This window comes from Lampris incognitus, chromosome 11 (assembly GCF_029633865.1).
Source record: "Lampris incognitus isolate fLamInc1 chromosome 11, fLamInc1.hap2, whole genome shotgun sequence".
In the NCBI taxonomy this organism is placed as follows: Eukaryota; Metazoa; Chordata; class Actinopteri; order Lampriformes; family Lampridae; genus Lampris; species Lampris incognitus.
Genome location: NC_079221.1, coordinates 1,440,175 through 1,465,856, shown reverse-complemented (window position 1 = coordinate 1,465,856; position 25,682 = coordinate 1,440,175). Strand labels below are relative to the sequence as shown.

The window sequence follows — 25,682 nt, the reverse complement described above, 5'->3', positions numbered from 1 at the left end:
CTGTCTGACACTCTCTTCACCTCCAGCACACTCTTGACATACTCTTCCTTCAGAATTACCCCTACCCCATTTCTCCTCCCATTCACACCATGGTAGAAGAGTTTGAACCCACCTCCGATACTCCTGGCCTTACTCCACTTCCACCTGGTCTCTTGTCCACACAGTATGCCTACCTTTCTTCTTTCCATCATGTCAGCCAGCTCTCTCCCTCTACCAGTCATAGTGCCAACATTCAAAGTTCTGACTCTCACCTCCACACTCCTACCCTTCCTCCTCTCTAGCTGCCTCTGTACATGCCTTCCCCCTCTCCTTCGCCCAACAGTAGCATAGTTTCCACCGACACCGGTGGTGGTCGTTGGTAACCCGGGCCTCGACCGATCCGGTATGGAAGTCTTATTTATGATCCGCATATTTGATTTGGCAAAGATTTTATGCCAGATGCCCTTCCTGACGCAACCCTCCCCATTTGTCCGGGCTTGGGACCGGCACTAAGAATGCACTGGCTTGTGCATCCTCAGTGGCTGGGTTTATTGCATGATTTATTTATAATTACAAAATAGGTGCTTATATCTATGTCGGCCAGTTCATTGCTGTTATTCAGTGTGGACATTTGTGGCTTGCAGATAATAAAATATGTGTCAGTGAGACATAGATTACACATTTTACTACTGGCTGAATATGTTTTGTTTTTTGAGAGGATTTTCCAGCTGGCTGGATAATTAATGTTTCTGTCCGCCAATGACGAAATATAAGGACTTAAACATGTGACATTCTTTAAACGGTTGTTTCTAAAGCTACACATGTGCATTGAACCTCTTGTTGAATGTTGCCTCTGTTAGACCCACGTATGTCTCTCTTGTAATTTCTCATCACCGTAGCTTGGTAGAGACCTTCCTTCGTCTGGCATTTTCTTTCAAGGGGGCAGGAGTCGTTCACACGGCAGGGGGAGTGTGTGTGTGTGTGTGTGTGTGTGTGTGTGTGTGTGTGTGTGTGTGTGTGTGTGTGTGTGTGTGTGTGTGTGTGTAGCGAAGTCGCTACCCCGTCAGAATTTTGCCGTCCTGTTTTACCCATCAGGCGCTGCGTTCAGATTGTCAGTTGTTATTAAATGTTTTGTAAGTGTTTTATGTGGTTTTATGTGTTTATGTGATTACTATTTGGTGTGGTGTAATTTTAGTTGTCATTCTGTTGTGTTGTGTAACTATTTGGTGCTGAACCCCTGATCAACTTTGTTGTTCGAGTAGATGACCTCCATGTATTGTTCCGCATTTCACGTAAGTTCTTGTCTCTGCGTGAGTTCAATGAAGGAGACTGAAAAGTTATCTTTGTCGCCATTCTACGTTCGCCACACTGGTGTCGGAAGTGGGGTCGCAGCCATTACTCACAAATCGAAGATGGCAACGTCAAGAAGAAGCTTCTATGTGTAGAGCTCCATGAATCTGAGGGCTTCATCGAGCGTCTTGAAAAAGAGCTTTCCCGGAGAAAGGGCACCGACGTTCGGAAGAAGATGTCCCGCGGAGGAAGGGCCGATGGAGCCAGCGCCCCCGTCCTTCAGGACCCGACACGGCCGGCCGCTTCAGCGATTCGGAGGCGGCAACTGCCGCCGAGAGGTCGCAGCCCACTCTGATTTCAACGCCGACCACATGTCCACCGGCCGCCGCCGTGTCATCGCCGGCCACCGCTGTCTCCACCGCCGTCTCATCGCCAGCGCCGGCCGCCGCCCATCCACTGTCAACAGCCGCCATGCCGCCACCGGTCGCCGCCATGTCATCGCCGGCCGCCCATCCACTATCAACAGCCGCCGTCGGCCGCCGCCATTACGTCACCGGTCACCGTCACCACTTCGCTGACCAACGTCACTACAACCCCAGCACCCCCTGCTAATGTGATGCTGCCATCCCCAAGCATCTTCAAGCTCCCACGGTATGCGGGCATCACAGCCCTGGAGCCATACCTAGCTCAAGTGAAACTGGTAGCAAGTCACAACCAGTGGAGCACCTAAGACACTGCTGCCCATGTTGCCCTGGCGCTCGAAGGGAATGTGCTGCAGGTATTGCTCGACCTTATGCCGTCAGAACAGCAGGATTACGAGACACTGGCCGCTGCTTTAGAACGACGCTTTGGTCAACGGGTCTCTACTGACAGCATGCGAGACCGACAGGCCTGCCGGCGCCGCCAAGAGGGCGAGACCCTGGGAACCTATGCAGCAGACGTGCACTTCTTTGCACATCGTGGCTACCCCACCTTTGATCCAGCATCTCGTGACGAGTTAGCCCTGAGTGCCTTCATCCAGGGGCTCACCCCAGAGAGGTTGAAGGAGCACCTCCGCATCACGGCACCTACAGCCTTCAAGACTGCATTGGAAGAGGCAGACAGGGTGGAGGCTGTGATGGCCCCACACAACCAACCATGACCCCGAGTGCGTCAGGCTGAGGTCCACGCAGATGAAGGAGACGTCGAAAGAGGGGTCGTCTGCCAGGCTCGTCCGTCACCACGCCGAAAGCAACCGGGCCGGCGCCAAGGTCTGAAGGGTGATCCATGCTACCGCTGTGGAGAAGCGGGGCCCAGTTACTGGTGCCCAAGGACTGGCGCCAACGAGTGCTACAGGCGGCCCACGGCTCGGTGGGGGCAGGTCACTATGGGGTGGTCAAGACGCTGAACAAACTGCGCCAACGGTTCTACTGGGCCGGATGCAGGCATGACACTGAACTTTTTGTGCTCTGTTGTGATGCCTGCACCACCAAGAAAGGACCAACCAGACGCTGCCATGCCCCTCTACAACAATATCAGGTGGGGGCCCTATGCAGCGGGTCGGTGTGGACTTCCTTGGCCAATTTTCCCACCACAGACAACGGAAACCGGTACGTCCTTGTGGCCATGGACTACTTTACCAAAAGGCCTGAGGCGTATGCGGTCCCAGACCAGAGCGCTGCCACTACAGCCGAGTGGCTGGTGTGTGAGATGTTCTGTCGGTTCGGTGCGCCTGAAGAAATACACAGCGATCAGGGGCGGAACTTCGAGGCACAGGTGTTCGCTGAGGTGTGTCAATGCATGGGGGTGAAGAAGACCAGGACCACGCCCCTCCACCCCCAGAGCGACGGACTGGTGGAGAGGTTCAATCGAACGCTCACAACACAACTCGCTATTGTCACCTCACGGCACCAGCGAGACTGGGACTGTCATCGACCCCTGGTCCTGTGGGCGTACCGGTCGGCAGTACAAGAAGGTACCGGGTGTACACCGGCCGCGCTCATGTTTGGGAGAGAACTGCGGACCCCTGTGGACTTAGCCTTTGGCACGCCCCCGGGTACTGACCTTCCCAAGATACCCGGCTTCGAGTACCTACAGGACCTCCAACAACGTCTGGCCGAGGCACATGAGTTTGCTCGGCAGCATCAGGAACAGGCAGGTGCGAAACAAAAGCGGGTGTATGACGCTTGTTGTCAGGGCCGCTCCTTCACCCCAGTAGCGAAGGTGTGGGTCTTCAACCCAACCCGGAAGAGAAGAGTCTCCCCCAGGCTCGCCAGCCAGTGGGTGGGGCCCTGTGAGGTGTTGGAGCAGCTTTCGGATGTTGTGTACCGGGTGAAACTGTGTGTCCGGGGGCGGGTGGTAGTTCTGCACCGGGACCGTTTGGCACCTTACCGCCCCTTGGCTGAAGAACCTGCAGATTAGTTTAGCCCACCTGGGACGGTCCCGCCTACACCCACAGGCCCTACCAACCGGACGGACAGTGGGGAACAGGGACCCGTGACCCCGCGGCAGCGGAGACGGCTTCCCCGTTAGAATTGGGCCGTCCTGTTTTACCCATCAGGCACTGCGTTCAGATCGTCAGTTGTTATCAAATGTTTTATGTGGTTTTATGTGTTTACTATTTGGTGTGGTGTAATTGTAGTTGTCATTCTGTTGTGTTGTAACTTTGGTACTGAAACCCTGATCGACGTTGTTGTCGGGTAGATGACCCCCATGAATTGTGTCGTATTTCTCTTAAGTTCTTGTCTCTGCGTGAGTACAATAAAGGAGACTGAAAAGTTACATTTGTCGTTACTTCTACGTTCGCCACAATATATATATATACATACACACACACACACACACACATAAAAATATTTATGGCATGAAACAGGCTTGTGCCGTCTCAAAGAATTTACTTGACTCACTGGATTATTTTGCTCCTTATTTGTTGAGCACTTTCTCTACCGTTGAGCGTTTCTTTAAACCAAGTCAGTCACACACACACACACACACACACACACACACACACACACACACACACACACACACACACACACACACACACACACACACACACACACACACACATTAAACCACTGAGGTAAGTGACTAACTGAGAGAAGGTTATAACATCAAAAAAATATGGATTTATAAAATGTATAAAAAAAAGTGATGAGGAGGACGTCAAGCAGCATCCAGGTCCATGGAGACCGGGGAGGAAGACAGACTGCACGTGCACATGAGGGAGACTCCCATCTCACCATTCACAGACACCGGAGAGGAAGACGTCATTCAGAGACAGGAAAGAAGACATGAGGGGAGTTTGCAATAGCTTGTTTGCATATGACGTCACGAACTACAGATGGAGGGCAGGAAGTGATTTTCTACATAGGAAGCACTATCACAAACTTTCGAAATGCCGATGTTCGGCGTCATTAACTGAGAAACCACAAGCACTTTTATTGAGTACCAAAAGGTGTTGTTCATGAGGTTGAAAAACGCAAGGAATTGACCGAAAACGCCGGAAAAAAAGGCTCGGAACCGCCGTCTGCGGTCGGGAGGAGCGGAGTCGGATAAGGCACGTGCGCAGTGACCGCTCCGTCAACAACACAAAAGCAAACCAAACCACTCTTCATAACATAAGCATCATGTCCAGCATCCCTGACCCCGTTTCTACCGCTATCTCACAAGAGCCATTCGGCTTCTCACTTCCTGCCCTCCGCCAGAGTCGCGCCACTGCGGACTGTGGTCAGCAGAGCAGGGCTTGGTGAAGTCACTGGCACAGAAAACCGACCCACCATCCAGGACAGATTGTGAAGTACTCCATTTTTAAAAGGCAACTAATTGTAGGCTAAGGAAAAAAGATGAGTTTAAGTTTGGATTTAAAGACTCAACAGACTCTGATGGCAGCAGGCAGGTTATTCCACAACAATGGAGCCCGGTAGGAAAAGGCCCTGCTGCCACCAGCTGACTTCTTTTTAACTTTGGGTACACACAGGAGCCCTGCATTTTGAGAACGAAGTGCTCGAGATGGCATGTAAGGTTTAAGGAGATCTGACAGGTAAGATGGGGCAAGCCCTTTTAGGATTTTATAAGTCAGCAGAAGCACCTTGTATTCTGATCCAACATGGATAGGAAGCAAATGAAGGGAGGCAAGAATTGGTGTAATATGGTCAAATTTCCTAGATTTAGTTAGGATTCTAGCAGCAGCATTCTGAACCATCTGAAGACTTCTAGTACTAGAATGTGGCAGACCTGAGAACATTACAGTAATCAAGTCTGGATGAAACAAATGCATGTATTGGAGTCTCTGCGTCAGCCATTGAGAGAAAAGACCGAATTTTAGCTATGTTATGCAAGTGAAAAAAGGCAGTCTTGGTGATTTCTTTAATGTGCTTATCAGAGGAAAGGCTGGGATCAAACATAACACCAAGATTTTTGGCTGCCACACTTTGTGAAACCACAGAGTTGTCGATTGTTATCGTTACTTGATCAAATTGGTGTCTGTGTCTCGCAGGGCCAATGACCAGCATCTCGGTTTTATCTGAATTTAAAAGCAGGAAATTTAGTGATATCGTTTTTCACAGTAGCCAAGCAGGCCTCTAAATTAACCATTGGAGTATGCTCATCAGCCCTTATAGGCACATACAGCTGAGTATCATCAGCATGGCAATTTATTCCATAACTGCGTATAATTTGGCCAAGAGGTGAAATATAAAGAGAAAAGTAGAGGGCCCAGAACTGAGCCCTGAGATAAGCCAAAGTTAACGTCAGAGAAATTCAATGCAATATTATTATAGCAGACAATGTGTTCTTCCAGACAAGCAGGACTTAAGCCAAGAGAGAGCTAAGCCAGACTTCAAAAATCACAATTTATTCTGTCTAATAATAGTAACTGATATGCTGACTTGTTCTTATGTGAAATAAGCAAGCAGTTGAATATATTGATACATTTCAAATAACCTTAGATTCTAGTCAATTTTACTTTTTAAGTATTCCATGGATGACAATGACGCTGCACAGAAGGTTACACTTAGTTTTTCTATCAGACTTAATTTTCTTTCGTTTTTCTGAATGAAGGTGAATGTGTCATGCAAATTAATAGCCATGGCAGTCTAGAGTGCAAATTGTGCAGCCAGTTAGGGCGATCAAGGATAGAGCTAGAAATGTGCTGACAAGCGAGGAGAGTGTGTTGAGAAGGTGGAAGGGGGTACTTTGACGGGCTGATGAATGAGGAAAATGAGAGAGAGAGAAGGTTGGATGATGAGGGGATACTGAATCAGGAAGTGCGATGGATTAGCAAGGAGGAAGTGAGAGCAGCTATGCAGATGAAGAGTGGAAAGGCGGTTGGTCCAGATGACATACCTGTGGAGGCATGGTGTTATGGCTCTCGAATGAAGACCAGAGAGCGAAACCCAAAGGCAGACGGATACAGAGTACCGAGAAACCCAAAGGCAATTTTAATGCAGGATGAAATAAACTGCCACAAAATAATAACAGGGGAATCTAAGGTGGGGGGAATGTACGGTGCGGATAGCGGGCCTGTTTAAGAGATGTGTGCTATACTACATGTGCGTAATGAAAGCTGGTGTCTAACTTACAAAATCTTACCTACATGTAATAATGGAAATATGTTTGGCGTGGTGCTGTGACGATGCGAGTGCGCCTGGCTACCAACGTCCAAATCCGTTGAGCGAGGGGTTGTCCGAGGAGGTCTGAGTCCGTGATCCAGGAAGTCAAATCCAAAGGGAGGGGTCCAGGGAGAGACGCGGAGGGAGATCGCTGGAGGGGGTCCGGGGAAACGTGATTGCCGCTGGGCAAGAGGAGCGAGGGAGACGCGGGAAGCCGTGGAAGTCACGGAGGGAGGGTCTTCGGGGGGAAGAAAATCAGGGACACAGGAGTGAGACACTGGAGAAACAAAACAACTTCGTGGGAATAGCAGACACAAGAAAAGCGTTACTACTGGAACAGGCTTGTCAAAGCTTTACCGCAGGGCTCAGTACGTCGGAGCCTAGAGAGGCGTTCTGGGAGGCTTCTTGTTCTGGGAGGCCTCTTGTTCTAGGAGGCTTCTTCTTCTAGGAGGCTTCTTCTTCTGGGAGGCTTCTTCTTTTGGGAGGCCTCTTGTTCTAGGAGGCTTCTTCTTCTGGGAGGCTTCTTCTTCTGGGAGGCTTCTTCTTTTGGGAGGCCTCTTGTTCTAGGAGGCTTCTTCTACTGGGAGGCTTCTTGTTCTGGGAGGCCTCTTCTTCTGGGAGGCTTCTTCTTTTGGGAGGCCTCTTGTTCTGGGGGGCTTCTTGTAGAGGGCTGCCTGACTGCCGCAGGTGTGCCTGATGGATGATGGCGAACACCTGGTGCCGCGCAGTGCTCGTCTCCTCAGAGCGCGAGCCGAGCGCTCGGACGTTCCCGGCGCGTCCGAGCTGGGGGAGTGGTTTGAATGTGCCGGCGAGGCAGCTCGGGGCGGTGAAACCACAACACATGGAGGTGTTTAGGAGAGATGATAGTGGAGTTCTTAACTGGATTGTTTAACACAATTGTAGTAACTTGAACGACATGTATACTTTATAATAAGAAAGCTTTACTTAACTGAATGGGACCGATACATAGCTGGAATTGCAGTGCACTAACCGTCCGCGAGCACTAACATGGCACACACACAACAGACTGATGGACAGAACACATTTACTTCCTGTGTGACGTCCTAAATGGTCCGAGAACCCCATAAAAGAATAATAATAAAACTAAAGAGTAATAGAAGCTAGGTTAAGAGGAGAGGTGATGATCAGCCACAGCATGAAGATATGGGAAAGAGTAATAGAAGCTAGGTTAAGAGGAGGGGAGGTGGTGATCAGCCACAGCATGAAGATATGGGAAAGAGTAATAGAAGCTAGGTTAAGAGGAGGAGAGGTGATGATCAGCCACAGCATGAAGATATGGGAAAGAGTTATAGAAGCTAGGTTAAGAAGAGGAGAGGTGGTGATCTGCCACAGCATGAAGATATGGGAAAGAGTAATAGAAGCTAGGTTAAGAAGAGGAGAGGTGGTGATCAGCCACAGCATGAAGATATGGGAAAGAGTAATAGAAGCTAGGTTAAAAGGAGGAGAGGTGGTGATCAGCAGCAGCATGAAGATATGGGAAAGAGTAATAGAAGCTAGGTTAAGAGGAGAGGTGGTGATCAGCCACAGCATGAAGGCATGGGAAAGAGCTATAGAAGCTAGGTTAAGAAGAGGAGAGGTGGTGATCAGCCACAGCATGAAGATATGGGAAAGAGTAATAGAAGCTAGGTTAAGAAGAGGAGAGGTGGTGATCAGCCACAGCATGACGATATGGGAAAGAGTAATAGAAGCTAGGTTAAGAGGAAGAGAGGTGGTGATCAGCCACAGCATGAAGATATGGGAAAGAGTAATAGAAGCTAGGTTAAGAGGAGGAGAGGTGATGATCAGCCACAGCACGAAGATATGGGAAAGAGTTATAGAAGCTAGGTTAAGAAGAGTAGAGGTGGTGATCAGCCACAGCATGAAGATATGGGAAAGAGTAATAGAAGCTAGGTTAAGAAGAGGAGAGGTGGTGATCAGCCACAGCATGAAGATATGGGAAAGAGTAATAGAAGCTAGGTTAAGAGGAGGAGAGGTGGTGATCAGCAGCAGCATGAAGATATGGGAAAGAGTAATAGAAGCTAGGTTAAAAGGAGGAGAGGTGGTGATCAGTAGCAGCATGAAGATATGGGAAAGAGTAATAGAAGCTAGGTTAAAAGGAGGAGAGGTGGTGATCAGCCACAGCATGAAGATATGGGAAAGAGTAACAGAAGCTAGGTTAAGAGGGGGAGAGGTGATGATCAGCCACAGCATGAAGATATGGGAAAGAGTAATAGAAGCTAGGTTAAGAGGAGGAGAGGTGATGATCAGTGAAGATATGGGAAAGAGTTATAGAAGCTAGGTTAAGAGGAGAGGTGGTGATCAGCCACAGCATGAAGATATGGGAAAGAGTAATAGAAGCTAGGTTAAGAGGAGAGGTGGTGATCAGCCACAGCATGAAGGTATGGGAAAGAGTTATAGAAGCTAGGTTAAGAAGAGGAGAGGTGGTGATCAGCCACAGCATGAAGATATGGGAAAGAGTAATAGACGCTAGGTTAAGAGGAGGTGAGGTGGTGATCAGCCACAGCATGAAGATATGGGAAAGAGTAATAGAAGCTAGGTTAAGAGGAGGAGAGGTGGTGATCAGCCACAGCATGAAGATATGGGAAAGAGTAACAGAAGCTAGGTTAAGAGGGGGAGACGTGGTGATCAGTGAGCAGCATGAAGATATGGGAAAGAGTAATAGAAGCTAGGTTAAAAGGAGGAGAGGTGGTAATCAGCAGCAGCATGAAGATATGGGAAAGAGTAATAGAAGCTAGGTTAAATGGAGGAGAGGTGGTAATCAGCAGCAGCATGAAGATATGGGAAAGAGTAATAGAAGCTAGGTTAAGAGGAGAGGCGGTGATCAGCAGCAGCATGAAGATATGGGAAAGAGTAACAGAAGCTAGGTTAAAAGGAGGAGAGGTGGTGATCAGTGAGCAGCATGAAGATATGGGAAAGAGTAATAGAAGCTAGGTTAAGAGGAGGAGAGGTGGTGATCAGCAGCAGCATGAAGATATGGGAAAGAGTAATAGAAGCTAGGTTAAGAGGAGGAGAGGTGGTGATCAGCCACAGCATGAAGATATGGGAAAGAGTAATAGAAGCTAGGTTAAGAGGAGGAGAGGTGATGATCAGCCACAGCATGAAGATATGGGAAAGAGTTATAGAAGCTAGGTTAAGAAGAGTAGAGGTGGTGATCAGCCACAGCATGAAGATATGGGAAAGAGTAATAGAAGCTAGGTTAAGAAGAGGAGGGGTGGTGATCAGCCACAGCATGAAGATATGGGAAAGAGTAATAGAAGCTAGGTTAAGAGGAGGAGAGGTGGTGATCAGCAGCAGCATGAAGATATGGGAAAGAGTAATAGAAGCTAGGTTAAAAGGAGGAGAGGTGGTGATCAGGAGCAGCATGAAGATATGGGAAAGAGTAATAGAAACTAGGTTAAAAGGAGGAGAGGTGGTGATCAGCCACAGCATGAAGATATGGGAAAGAGTAACAGAAGCTAGGTTAAGAGGGGGAGAGGTGATGATCAGCCACAGCATGAAGATATGGGAAAGAGTAATAGAAGCTAGGTTAAGAGGAGGAGAGGTGATGATCAGTGAAGATATGGGAAAGAGTTATAGAAGCTAGGTTAAGAGGAGAGGTGGTGATCAGCCACAGCATGAAGATATGGGAAAGAGTAATAGAAGCTAGGTTAAGAGGAGAGGTGGTGATCAGCCACAGCATGAAGGTATGGGAAAGAGTTATAGAAGCTAGGTTAAGAAGAGGAGAGGTGGTGATCAGCCACAGCATGAAGATATGGGAAAGAGTAATAGACGCTAGGTTAAGAGGAGGTGAGGTGGTGATCAGCCACAGCATGAAGATATGGGAAAGAGTAATAGAAGCTAGGTTAAGAGGAGAGGTGGTGATCAGCCACAGCATGAAGATATGGGAAAGAGTAACAGAAGCTAGGTTAAGAGGGGGAGAGGTGGTGATCAGTGAGCAGCATGAAGATATGGGAAAGAGTAATAGAAGCTAGGTTAAAAGGAGGAGAGGTGGTAATCAGCAGCAGCATGAAGATATGGGAAAGAGTAATAGAAGCTAGGTTAAATGGAGGAGAGGTGGTAATCAGCAGCAGCATGAAGATATGGGAAAGAGTAATAGAAGCTAGGTTAAGAGGAGAGGCGGTGATCAGCAGCAGCATGAAGATATGGGAAAGAGTAATAGAAGCTAGGTTAAAAGGAGGAGAGGTGGTGATCAGTGAGCAGCATGAAGATATGGGAAAGAGTAATAGAAGCTAGGTTAAGAGGAGGAGAGGTGGTGATCAGCAGCAGCATGAAGATATGGGAAAGAGTAATAGAAGCTAGGTTAAGAGGAGGAGAGGTGATGATCAGCCACAGTATGAAGATATGGGAAAGAGTAATAGAAGCTAGGTTAAGAGGAGGGGAGGTGGTGATCAGCCACAGCATGAAGATATGGGAAAGAGTAATAGAAGCTAGGTTAAGAGGAGGAGAGGTGATGATCAGCCACAGCATGAAGATATGGGAAAGAGTTATAGAAGCTAGGTTAAGAGGAGGAGAGGTGGTGATCAGCCACAGCATGAAGATATGGGAAAGAGTAATAGAAGCTAGGTTAAGAAGAGGAGAGGTGGTGATCAGCCACAGCATGAAGATATGGGAAAGAGTAATAGAAGCTAGGTTAAAAGGAGGAGAGGTGGTGATCAGCAGCAGCATGAAGATATGGGAAAGAGTAATAGAAGCTAGGTTAAGAGGAGAGGTGGTGATCAGCCACAGCATGAAGGTATGGGAAAGAGTTATAGAAGCTAGGTTAAGAAGAGGAGAGGTGGTGATCAGCCACAGCATGAAGATATGGGAAAGAGTAATAGAAGCTAGGTTAAGAAGAGGAGAGGTGGTGATCAGCCACAGCATGACGATATGGGAAAGAGTAATAGAAGCTAGGTTAAGAGGCGGAGAGGTGGTGATCAGCCACAGCATGAAGACATGGGAAAGAGTAATAGAAGCTAGGTTACGAGGAGGAGAGGTGATGATCAGCCACAGCATGAAGATATGGGAAAGAGTTATAGAAGCTAGGTTAAGAAGAGTAGAGGTGGTGATCAGCCACAGCATGAAGATATGGGAAAGAGTAATAGAAGCTAGGTTAAGAGGAGGAGAGGTGATGATCAGTTAAGATATGGGAAAGAGTAATAGAAGCTAGGTTAAGAGGAGGAGAGGTGATGATCAGCCACAGCATGAAGATATGGGAAAGAGTAATAGAAGCTAGGTTAAGAGGAGAGGCGGTGATCAGCAGCAGCATGAAGATATGGGAAAGAGTAACAGAAGCTAGGTTAAGAGGAGAGGTGGTGATCAGCAGCAGCATGAAGATATGGGAAAGAGTAATAGAAGCTAGGTTAAAAGGAGGAGAGGTGGTGATCAGTGAGCAGCATGAAGATATGGGAAAGAGTAATAGAAGCTAGGTTAAGAGGAGGAGAGGTGATGATCAGCCACAGCATGAAGATATGGGAAAGAGTAATAGAAGCTAGGTTAAGAGGAGAGGTGGTGATCAGCCACAGCATGAAGATATGGGAAAGAGTAATAGAAGCTAGGTTAAGAGGAGAGGTGATGATCAGCCACAGCATGAAGATATGGGAAAGAGTAATAGAAGCTAGGTTAAAAGGAGGAGAGGTGGTGATCAGTAGCAGCATGAAGATATGGGAAAGAGTAATAGAAGCTAGGTTAAAAGGAGGAGAGGTGGTGATCAGCCACAGCATGAAGATATGGGAAAGAGTAACAGAAGCTAGGTTAAGAGGGGGAGAGGTGATGATCAGCCACAGCATGAAGATATGGGAAAGAGTAATAGAAGCTAGGTTAAGAGGAGGAGAGGTGATGATCAGTTAAGATATGGGAAAGAGTAATAGAAGCTAGGTTAAGAGGAGGAGAGGTGATGATCAGCCACAGCATGAAGATATGGGAAAGAGTAATAGAAGCTAGGTTAAGAGGAGAGGCGGTGATCAGCAGCAGCATGAAGATATGGGAAAGAGTAACAGAAGCTAGGTTAAGAGGAGAGGTGGTGATCAGTGAGCAGCATGAAGATATGGGAAAGAGTAATAGAAGCTAGGTTAAGAGGAGGAGAGGTGATGATCAGCCACAGCATGAAGATATGGGAAAGAGTAATAGAAGCTAGGTTAAGAGGAGAGGTGGTGATCAGCCACAGCATGAAGATATGGGAAAGAGTAATAGAAGCTAGGTTAAGAGGAGAGGTGATGATCAGCCACAGCATGAAGATATGGGAAAGAGTAATAGAAGCTAGGTTAAAAGGAGGAGAGGTGGTGATCAGCAGCAGCATGAAGATATGGGAAAGAGTAATAGAAGCTAGGTTAAAAGGAGGAGAGGTGGTGATCAGCCACAGCATGAAGATATGGGAAAGAGTAACAGAAGCTAGGTTAAGAGGGGGAGAGGTGATGATCAGCCACAGCATGAAGATATGGGAAAGAGTAATAGAAGCTAGGTTAAGAGGAGGAGAGGTGATGATCAGTGAAGATATGGGAAAGAGTAATAGAAGCTAGGTTAAGAAGAGGAGAGGTGGTGATCAGCCACAGCATGACGATATGGGAAAGAGTAATAGAAGCAAGGTTAAGAGGAGAGGTGGTGATCAGCCACAGCATGAAGGTATGGGAAAGAGTTATAGAAGCTAGGTTAAGAAGAGGAGAGGTGGTGATCAGCCACAGCATGAAGATATGGGAAAGAGTAATAGAAGCTAGGTTAAGAAGAGGAGAGGTGGTGATCAGCCACAGCATGACGATATGGGAAAGAGTAATAGAAGCTAGGTTAAGAGGAGGAGAGGTGGTGATCAGCCACAGCATGAAGATATGGGAAAGAGTAACAGAAGCTAGGTTAAGAGGGGGAGAGGTGGTGATCAGTGAGCAGCATGAAGATATGGGAAAGAGTAATAGAAGCTAGGTTAAAAGGAGGAGAGGTGGTGATCAGTGAGCAGCATGAAGATATGGGAAAGAGTAATAGAAGCTAGGTTAAGAGGAGGAGAGGTGATGATCAGCCACAGCATGAAGATATGGGAAAGAGTAATAGAAGCTAGGTTAAGAGGAGAGGTGGTGATCAGTGAGCAGCATGAAGATATGGGAAAGAGTAATAGAAGCTAGGTTAAGAGGTAGAGAGGTGATGATCAGCCACAGCATGAAGATATGGGAAAGAGTAATAGAAGCTAGGTGAAGAGGAGAGGTGACGATCAGCAGCAGCATGAAGATATGGGAAAGAGTAATAGAAGCTAGGTTAAGAGGAGGAGAGGTGATGATCAGTGAGCGGCATGAAGATATGGGAAAGAGTAATAGAAGCTAGGTTAAGAGGAGGAGAGGTGATGATCAGCAGCAGCATGAAGATATGGGAAAGAGTAATAGAAGCTAGGTTAAGAGGAGGAGAGGTGATGATCAGCCACAGCATGAAGATATGGGAAAGAGTAATAGAAGCTAGGTTAAGAGGAGGAGAGGTGATGATCAGTGAGCAGCATGAAGATATGGGAAAGAGTAATAGAAGGTAGGTTAAGAGGAGAGGTGGTGATCAGCAGCAGCATGATGATATGGGAAAGAGTAATAGAAGCTAGGTTAAGAGGAGGAGAGGTGGTGATCAGCAGCAGCATGAAGATATGGGAAAGAGTAATAGAAGCTAGGTTAAGAGGAGGAGAGGTGGTGATCAGCAGCAGCATGAAGATATGGGAAAGAGTAATAGAAGCTAGGTTAAGAAGAGGAGAGGTGATGATCAGCAGCAGCATGAAGATATGGGAAAGACTAATAGAAGCTAGGTTAAGAGGAGGAGAGGTGGTGATCAGCAGCAGCATGAAGATATGGGAAAGAGTAATAGAAGCTAGGTTAAGAGGAGGAGAGGTGGTGATCAGCAGCAGCATTAAGATATGGGAAAGAGTAATAGAAGCTAGGTTAAGAGGAGAGGTGATGATCAGCAGCAGCATGAAGATATGGGAAAGACTAATAGAAGCTAGGTTAAGAGGAGAGGTGGTGATCAGCAGCAGCATGAAGATATGGGAAAGAGTAATAGAAGCTAGGTTAAGAGGAGGAAAGGTGTTGATCAGCAGCAGCATGAAGATATGGGAAAGACTAATAGAAGCTAGGTTAAGAGGAGGAAAGGTGTTGATCAGCAGCAGCAGTATGGTTTCATGCCAGGAAAGAGCACCACAGATGCAGTGACGTGCGGTGGGGTTCGTGGCTGGTGAGGCACTGACTTTTTCAGTCAGATTTACAAATATATGAACCCAATATAGTAGCTTCAATTCACCATTCATTTGGCAGCTTGCACATTGACTACAGCTTGTGTTTCATATCTCATCAGCATTCTCTACACACACATTATGAAGGCACATATGTGGACAAGGAGCGGCTCAAAGAAAGACCGCATTTGCTCTGCACCGTGCATGTTTTCCTAATTTGCCATCGTAATTCCACAATCACTATTACTATGTTTTATATTGTGTAGTTTTTATCTATTGTAGCTTTTTGTATTTGTTTATCTTTGTACAGTGTCCTTGAGTGTCCAGAAAGGCGCTTATAAATCAAATGTATTATTATTATTACTACTATTAGTATTTAATTAATTACGATTAGAAGAGCTTGTACTCTCATCGTTACCACGAACTGCCAGTCGCTGTGTGGCTGGGAAGCAGGTTGCTGCATGAATGAGGTCTTTTAAAGCCTCCCAGCCGGCTTTCCTTTACCTTAGCACTGTGGACGGGAGTGTTCAGTCTCCACTGTTCATCGAAAGCCAGATCTACTCTTGAAGATCCCAAAGTTTTCAAAGCAACTTGGTTTTGAACATGAGTAGTGGATCTTTCATGTTTGCTGAGGCTTCTTGATAGATTTTCAAGTCACCAAACCCCGTGTTAGTTAGTCCAGATGTAGTGTATTTGATATTACACCAGACATGACCGCGTGTTGAGGACAAAAGAGCGGGAAAGCAGAAAAGGCGGGTTCCGGTAGCACCGCCACACCGCCAGGCTTGTCGGGTGCTCCACCACCACCGCTCCGTTTGAAAAGAGCGGGTTATCTTCTGTCCCGTTGTTTGAAGCCAACCATTGGTCCTCCATCATCTATCACTTCGCTTTTTGACTGAAAGTCCAGTTTTGAGAAACCTTTGAGCTTAGATAGAGAATCTATCTACCATTGTTGCAGTCAGAATGTTTTTTCAAAATAAACGAACCGCTGTAGTGAACTTGACTCTGCGTTAAAGAAGAGCAACAGCAGAAGAAGAAAGCGTCCTGTAAACCCGTGGGCTCACGCATACGCCCCCTTCAGTGAGGCAGAGGTACTGGCTGCCTCATCTCATGCTTTTTCAGTGCGGTTTTCTGTAAGATCAGCAAGACTAAATATGTTATACACATACAGGAAATACATGAACTATTTTAAGGAAAGTGAGGACATATGATAAAAGTGTCTACAAACATGACATTGGTGAAAACCAGTGAGAAAGCAAAAGGCACGCGCTCAACCCAGTTTGTGAGGGATTGCGCAACCCGAGGTGAGGCTCCACTCCTCGCTGCCTCAACTCGCGTATCTCCCCTCTAATTGAACAGGAAATATGCAAATTCAGCGATTTTGATAATAAAAATGATTTAAATTATTGGAATTGTACATAAATTACATTTATAGCACAGATCAGTAGACAAATATTAATATTTATTTTATTTTATCATCATTTGTTTCTTCTTTTCATGATGAAAGGTGAGGCTCTGCCTCACCTGCCTCCCCTGACCGCATGTCCCTGCGATGTGATGTTTGCTTTGAGAATGTTGATGGAGAAGTATAGAGAAGGCCAGAAGGAGTCACATTGTGTCTTTGTAGATTTAGAGAAAGCATACGACAGGGTGCCGAGAGAGGAGGTGTGGTATTGTATGAGGAAGTCAGGAGTTGCAGAGAAGTATGTAGGAGTGGTGCAGGATACGTATGAGGGAAGTGTGACAGTGGTGAGGTGTGTGGTTGGAATGACAGATGGGTTCAAGGTGGAGGTGGGATTACATCAAGGATCGGCTCTGACACCTTTCTTGTTTGCAATGGTGATGGACAGGTTGACGGACAAGATCAGGCAGGAATCTCCGTGGACAATGATGTTTGCAGATGACATTGTGATCTGTAGTAAGCAGGGTGCAGGTGGAGGAGAGCCTGGAGAGGTGGAGGTATGCACTGGGGAGAAGAGGAATGAAAGTCAGTAGGAGCCGACAGAACACCTATGCATGAATGAGAGGGAGGACAGTGGAATGGTGAGGACGCAAGGAGTAGAGGTGACGAAGACATATGAGTTTAAATACTTGGGGTCAACTGTCCAAAGTAACGGGGAGTGCAGGAGAGAGGTGGAGAAGAGAGTGCAGGCAGGGTGGAGTGGGTGGAGAAGAGTGTCAGGAGTGATGTGTGACAGAAGGGTACCAGCAAGAGTTAAAGGGAAGGTTTACAAGATGGTTGTGAGACAGTGGCACTGATGAAAAGACAGGAGGTGGAGCTGGAGGTGGCAGAGATGAAGATGATAAGATTTTCATTGGGAGTGATGAAGAAGGACAGGATTAGGAACGGTTATATTAGAGGGACAGCTCAGGTTGGACGGTTTGGAGACAAAGCAAGAGAGACAAGATTGAGATGGTTTGGACATGTGCGGAGGAGAGATGCTGGGTATACTGGGAGAAGGATGCTGAATATGGAGCTGCTAGGGAAGAGGAGAAGAGGAAGGCCAAAGAGGAGGTTTATGGATCTGGTGAGGGAGGACATGCAGGTGGCTGGTGTGACAGAGGAAGATGCAGAGGACAGGAAGAAATGGAAACAGATGAACTGCTGTGGTGACCCCTAACGGGAGCAGCTGCAAGTAGTAGTAGTAGTAGTAGTAGTCTAGAGCGCAAACACACAAGTTGCAATGCTTGATAACAAATTAATCTATGATTTCCTATAATTTAGCAGTAAAAATAGTTTTAAATGGATATGTACATCTGTTTGGGTCATGACAGAAACTGTTGATGCTTGCAAACGGAAACCAAACTGTTCCAGTGAATAGTAAGTACAAGGTAAAATTCAATGACATCCCCCTTTAAGCAGAGAAGAGACGGAGACCTTGAGGTGTTGGGTACAGTACGTCAGCGTTTATTCCATGCAGCTGGTTGCTCTGATTTTATTCTCCCAGATACCCATTGCATTGTACACTGAATAATACAGGAAACTGACAGGACTGTTGATCATAATGCCACTGAAGAGGAGAGGGACTTGGAAATATCAGAGTAGCAAAGAAACGGATGCTTGGTGTATGGGATGAGATGTTTACACAAACTCAGATGTAAGTAACAGGTATTTTGGTTAGGAAGGAGAGGGAGAGATTACTGCTGATGATGAAAAGCCTGCATCTACAATTGCTTTTGGACATATAGTCTTGTTCGCCCTGGTATGAAAGTCATTTGACAGTCCCGTTCTTCAGCTTTTAATAGAAGTGAATTCCTTATAGCCTGTCCATGTACAGAAGCTTGAGGACAAGCATGACGTTGCTGAGCACTGACATGAAGCCAGCCTAAGCCATACAGGAGCTTTAAGGACATCAGAAAGTAGTTCTTCATGAGAATCTAACAGAAACATAGCTCCCCATATTCAGGGTCGCAGATGGGAATAACAGGAGACAAAAGATGCAAAAATCAATGTTATGTCTATGCCTTTTCCTGCCCCCTCAATACTGTCCTCTCACCATACCCATTTGTTGTGATTCCTCTCAATAATACTTATCAGGAGCAATTAAGAAGGCATGACATTCCTAAAGCTGCCCTGAAATTAAAAAGAACATGATAATCTCCCCCACCTATTCATAATAAGTTAATTAAATAATCATGTAGGCCAGCTACAAAGAAAAACAAAAAGATTCAAATAAAATTAAAATTCCACAACAATCATACTTTTTCGGGATCAATGCCAGAAAGACAACGTTAACAGGTTGGCCTGATTTCCAGTAATCACAATGCACCAGGGTATTTTCCTTCACAAGTGAACGTGGGGAGAATGGCTGAAGGACAGTCGGGGCTGGAAAGCCTGACGGTGTGTTCTGTAACACAGGGAAGACTTTCCAAAGCTCTGAAGCAAAAAAAAATCACAATCCATTGACAAAATCTGCAGAATGACCACAAAGCAGCCAGCATTCATGACATAGCCTCTTGCAGTGGTCAGTACCAGTGGTCAGTACCAGAGGAATACAAATGGGTATGGTTTGAATTATTTTCCACTTATATCTGTCAATCAGCTGGTCAAGGACAGAGTGCCAACAGTTGCTGGCCTAGCTGCATGACACCCGAAGAGAAGACAGAAACAGGTTGCACTACATTTCCAGATGCTCATGCTCTGTGGCCTTGTCTCTGGCTTATATTCCTGTGTTTGGACCACAGCCATCTCCCCACACTTAAATGTAGGTCTTTTGACTTTCAACGTTATCATGTTAAACTCAACCCTGACTGGCTATTTGACGAAAAAAATAATCTAGGTGGATGACAAACATTGAAACGGGGATGACAAACAACATAGTTCCCAAAAGTGCAGTATCCCTTCTCAAAGAGCACGAGACAAAAAAGGTAATATTGCTCCGATTCTGTGACTGGAACGCATGTGATGAAATCAGACAACTGGAAAAAGTAGAAAAAGAGATAAAGCAATGTCGTTAATGTAACACAAGGCAAAACAAGTCAACGTGGCTGCTGCCCTCTAGTGGCTGATGATATATTGCTCTAACTTTCAGTTGACAAATTAAAACCTGAGCATGGACCCAGGAAAAGGCAGGTTTCACAAAATTGGGACAGTTTCTGAAGAGACAGATAGAAGCTTTTGCCACTTAGTGATGATGTCTTCTTGCCACCAGTCACTGTGTCGTGTCCAGCCAGCTAGACACCCCATATCCTGAGCTTACAACCCCTCCTCACCTGAGTGTCAAGCTGTTTTAGTCATGACAGCACTGAAACAACTAGGTTCCTGTGTTTCTGACATTGCATTTTGCTACACTGCACAGCTTGTGGTATCATACAAGAATGTATTACCCTGCTAGAAAATGGAAAATTGGAGATTGAGACCCAAGAATCTAAAGAAAAGGGATACCACACGTTAACGGTAACTTAAGCACTCTAGTTCGCTACATAACATTAGTGTCCATTACAACAATTAAGATTTGAATGACAAGGCTATCATTAAGACTTTTTTCTTTCCTATACCTGCAGGGTCCAGAATATGTGCCACTCGAGAACATTCCAACACACAATAATTGGTCCGGTCCGATTTCTCACAATTCCAAAAACAATCCTGAGATGAGACTTGGAAACTCTACTGTCCCACGGAGAGGAAAGGCTTGATGTTCATAAACACTGATTATTCGACATGTGCTCAGGACACTTGATTAATGAGAGTTATGAGATTGGAGCATCTCGAGGAAGGATCACCTGGGTCAGAATTGCAAATGGAAAATTGGGGATCTTGGTCTTGGCCTGAGTCTCTTCTCCTCAGCTAGCTTATCCACTCATGCGGTCTTCTGGTAGCCTTTGGATTTGCAGGCCAAAGGGCATGCTGGGATGTTTCAGCAGGGATCCTAATGACTAGACGCATATACGGTGGCTGGGAAAGGATGGAGGACAAGGGACAGGGGACGAGACGGGCTGTTCATGCTGGTGTTCAAAAATATTTTTTTTCTTCATGGTATCCCTGGTACCCAACTAGCCCACAATGAGGAAGGGGTTACAGGGGCTCTGTACTGTGTAAACACACGATAAAGCAGGTCGGTCATACTGTAGTAATCCCAGAGACAGTGCTGGTTGGTGGGGATTGATATGCTCACAGCAACCTCAGCTGTCCTGTTGCCCCAGATCAGACTGTTGCTGTCTGATCTGGGCTTAGTCACCTGAGAGACCAACTGATGGTCACTGATGGACACATATCACATAGACACAACCCTGCCCAACACCTCCCACACACACACACACACACACACACACACACACACACACACACACACACAGATACAAACTGGTTAGCTGTCAGTCTCAGGTGGAACAACACTTCACCGCACTCATCAGCATAAAACATTATCCAAATCTTCATCATTCTTCATCTCTCACCAACACACAATCAGCCCATGCTCAGCTTCACAAGTGTCTTTTGTTGTTGTTGATTATGTTGTTTTCTTTGTTCGTTTCAGAGAATGTACAGAGTTCCCGATTTTCTCCTCAAAACTCAGACAAAAATAAATTATGAATGTTACACTATCCACTGTACAACATCATTCAGAAGGGAATCCCTGCCTTTGGGTTGCCTGGATGCTAGGTTGGAGATGGGGGCAGCTTATAGAGAGGGACAGTGGGGTGGGGTGGGTAGAGGGGCGATTGCATGGGAATTTTTCTATGGGCAGAGCTTTGTTTACAGTGTGGTCCTCTTATTGCTGTAGTTCCTGCAGGACTCGTGGAATATGTAGTTCCTGCAGGACTGAGTGGGATATGTAGTTCCTGCAGGACTGAGTGGGATATGTAGTTCCTGCAGGACTGGGTGGGATATGTCGGTCTCCAGGCAATGAGAGAGAATGGAGCCCTGGGTGGATTTCACCACGAGGACGGGGCCCCAGGTTTGTTGTTCCTTATGGTGGCATCGGAGCATTCAGCCTCTGACGAGTCACAGTCAGAGTCGCCAAACTGTAGTGGATTCTGGGGGGGGGGGGGGGGGGCAACAGAAAAACGTTATCAGACAAAAAAGTGACTTGTTTGACTAGTAGGATTAACAAAAGAATATAGTAGAAGATGTAAGTAGAAAATAGAAAAAGAACAAGGAAATGATAGAGAGAATGGAAAAATGAAGAAATGGGGGAAGAAATAGCATAAAAAGAAAGGATAGAAGAAAACGGAACAAGAAAACAGAAACAAGAAATTGTAAAACAAAAAGGACTGAAGAAATGGCACAACAAGAAGGTTAGAAGAAAAAGAAGAAGACAGATAGAAGAAACAGAACGAGAACAGAAACAAGTACAAGAAAAAGAAAAAGTAGAAGAATGCCCCACTACAACTATTCTGACAACTTTTGATATCAAAATCAGAAAACACATTAGCCAACAGACAACAGCGGCGGCGGGGGCTCTAACCTCATAGCTGTGCTCGTCGGAGCACAGTTTGCCCAGAGAAATCTGGGTCTTCACCCTGCGGACGGCGCACTCCTTATCGGACAGGCCATCTGACTGGGTGGAGATGTCAATGGGGATGTCGGGCGTGTGCGACAGCAGCTCATCCAGGTGCTCCTCCTGGCTAGCACTCAGCTGCTCCAGGGGTCCGCTGTGGGAGTGGTCGCTGGTGTTGCCCTCCTCCCCGTCGGACACGGACAGGTTCTCTGAGCTGAAGGTGGAGTATGACTGAAAGCTGCTCATGCATCGGTGAGGTCTGGGGGGCAGGGGGGGGGTGGTGTGACAGGGTAATTTGAAAAAAGAGAGGAGGACCAATGGATAAGTAATGGAAAGGGAAAACAGAGAGGAAATGAGGGAAAAAGGAGAGGCAGCGAATCAATATCATTGTTTTTATTGTTTGTCCCCCTCCCCCTTTTCTCCCCAGTTGTGTCCGGCCAATTACCCCCCTCTTCCGAGCCGTCCCGGTCTCTGCTCCACCCCCTCTGCTGATCCGGGGAGGGCTGCAGACTACCACATGCCTCCTCCCATACATGTGGAGTCACCAGCCGCCTCTTTTCACCTGACAGTGAGGAGTTTCACAGGGGGACGTAGCGCGTGGGAGGATCACGCTACTCCCCCCAGTTCTCCCTCCCCCCTGAAGAGGTGCCCCAACTGACCAGAGGAGGCGCTAGTGCAGCGACAAGGACACATACCCACATCCGGCTTCCCACCGGTAGACACGGCCAACTGTGTCTGTAGGGACGCCCGACCAAGCCGGAGGTAACACGGGGATTCGAACCGGCGATCCCCGTGTTGGTAGGCAGTGGAATAGACCGCTACACTACCCGGGCGCCTAATCCAAACTATTTCAAATTTGGATTGGATTTGAACTTTTTTCTTGCGTAACATTTTACCGCCATACATCATTCCCTGCTGTGAAACAACAGAATGAAATTCACAACCCAAAAGCTGATTAACTGTTGGTGTTGTTACCTCTGTCTCCTCGGAAACTCCACTTCACTGTCCACCTCCCCCTCTTCCTCCTCGGACGACTCATCACCACCCTGGGAGAGCAGCAATTAACAGTTAATTCTGTACACACAAACACCCTCCAACAGACCCCCTTTCCCACACAAACACCCCCCCCCCCGCGTACACACACACAGGTACACACTAGAGCTGTGTTCACACGAGGCTATGTATCACTGAAGCTGCAACTTGCAATATTTTAGCAAGTACCTAAATATGTAATTCATCAGTTCATATGTAACTCATCAGGTCATATGTAACTTATCAGGTCATATGTAATTCATCAGTTCATATGTAATTCATCAGTTCATATATAACTTATCAGTTCATATGTAACTCATCAGGTCATATGTAATTCATCAGTTCATATGTAACTTATCAGTTCATATGTAACTCATCAGGTCATATGTAACTCATCAGGTCATGTGTAACTCATCAGGTCATATGTAATTCATCAGGTCATATGTAATTCATCAGTTCATATGTAACTTATCAGTTCATATGTAACTCATCAGGTCATATGTAATTCATCAGTTCATATGTAACTTATCAGTTCATATGTAACTCATCAGGTCATATGTAATTCATCAGTTCATATGTAACTCATCAGGTCATATGTAACTCATCAGGTCATATGTAATTCATCAGGTCATATGTAATTCATCAGTTCATATGTAACTCATCAGGTCATATGTAATTCATCAGTTCATATGTAACTTATCAGTTCATATGTAACTCATCAGGTCATATGTAACTTATCAGGTCATATGTAACTTATCAGGTCATATGTAATTCATCAGGTCATATGTAATTCATCAGTTCATATGTAACTTATCAGTTCATATGTAACTCATCAGGTCATATGTAATTCATCAGTTCATATGTAACTTATCAGTTCATATGTAACTCATCAGGTCATATGTAACTCATCAGGTCATATGTAATTCATCAGGTCATATGTAATTCATCAGTTCATATGTAACTCATCAGGTCATATGTAATTCATCAGTTCATATGTAACATCAGTTCATATGTAACTTATCAGTTCATATGTAACTCATCAGGTCATATGTAACTTATCAGGTCATATGTAACTTATCAGGTCATATGTAATTCATCAGGTCATATGTAATTCATCAGTTCATATGTAACTCATCAGGTCATATGTAACTCATCAGGTCATATGTAATTCATCAGTTCATATGTAATTCATCAGGTCATATGTAATTCATCAGTTCATATGTAACATCAGTTCATATGTAACTTATCAGGTCATATGTAATTCATCAGTTCATATGTAACTTATCAGTTCATATGTAACTTATCAGTTCATATGTAACTCATCAGGTCATATGTAACTTATCAGGTCATATGTAACTTATCAGTTCATACGTAACTTATCAGTTCATATGTAACTTATCAGTTCATATGTGTGCTTTTACTTTAGCACAGGTTTTGCTCTTAGATGCTTGTTTAGATGCACTTATGACATCTGATGACTAGTAGTTCTCCTGATTTCCTACGTTAAATGATGCTCTTACTGTAAGTCGCTTTGGATAAAAGCGTCGGCTAAATGACTGTAATGTAATGTAAGCCACACAGTGCAACGATGAGCTTCTCCATCATGTTTTAGCAGGGAACGGGGGAGTGGGAAGCAGTGTGGAAGGTGAGAAGTGAAACAGGTGACTCTGACTGGCTGTATGCTGGGACATGTTGCCCATAAGTTCAGCATTTCTCAACCTTTTACAGGCTGTCGCCTTTTCCATAATGTCAAATCCATCCCCTGCGTTTCTCACTGTCAGAAAATGAATGGAGTCAAGCAAAGGCTCACCAGAGTTGCTTTGTGTCTAAATATAGTACCTTATCAGACAGACACAGAATTCTTACCTTCCTTAATGGTCTGACTGTGCGAGGAAGTGCAGTGGGCAGAGTGTGTGCATGAGGCGATGCTTCTTGTTCCCTTGGCTCTGTCTTCTCTGTGGCCTCTCCCTCAGTGGCAGGGTCAGGCACTCTGTTGGGCACCACCAACGGCGATGGCGCCCCTCCTTGGGGGGTGAGCAGTGAGTAGTGAGGCAGCTCCGGGTGGCTGGAGGTGGGAGAGGATTCCTGACAGTGCATGCAGCCAGGGAAAGGATGGGCTTGACAGCAGGGGCAAAGAGAACCCGCGCTGGGGCTTGGGATGAGACCGGAGCAGGTGGATGTGACCCGCTGGCGGGAGTCAGCATCCACAGCAGTGGAAATAAGGTCGGGACTGGAACCAGAGACGCGGCGCTGCAGGTGGTCCGTTTGGGGGCTGCGGAGGGCAGCAGCGGGGCCGAAATATCGCAGGTTGTTGGCACAGTTGACGACAGCCTCCTCGCGGCCCTGCAAGGGGAGGAGGGGGCCCTCTGGCGGTGGTGGGGGATGGTGAAGGTGGTGGTGGTGGTGATGATGATGATGGTGGTGGTATTGCTGCTCTTGCAGGGGCTGGGTCTCCTCTGCGGCCCCAGCCCCGGGCTTCAGCACTCCGGGAAATTCACTGTGGCTTCCCTTACTGTTGGCGCGACGGTGACGAGGTTTGCTTCGGTAGCGGGCCTTACAGGGAGGTGTGGAGACTTTGGGGCTGCCGGATAGTGGCGAGGGGGAGGGCAGGGGATCGACATTGGGGATTCCATCAGAACGAAGTAGGTCCGGCCTGGATGCAAACATTAA

At 46.4% G+C, this 25,682-nt stretch overlaps 1 protein-coding gene across 1 annotated transcript in view; it reads right to left on the bottom strand.

Moving 5' to 3' along the window:
* Positions 1–20,892: 20,892 nt before the first annotated feature.
* si:ch211-45c16.2 (mitogen-activated protein kinase kinase kinase 13) overlaps positions 20,893–25,682 on the bottom strand; it is a 112,638-nt gene continuing 107,848 nt past the window's right edge. Inside the window, exons 12-15 of the mRNA XM_056289296.1 lie at positions 24,879–25,665; positions 22,956–23,026; positions 21,948–22,239; positions 20,893–21,516 (exon numbers count right to left, since the gene is read on the bottom strand). Coding sequence (XP_056145271.1) covers positions 21,415–21,516; positions 21,948–22,239; positions 22,956–23,026; positions 24,879–25,665 — 1,252 coding nt within the window. The 3' untranslated portion in view covers positions 20,893–21,414. The remainder of the gene's footprint in view (positions 21,517–21,947; positions 22,240–22,955; positions 23,027–24,878; positions 25,666–25,682) is intronic.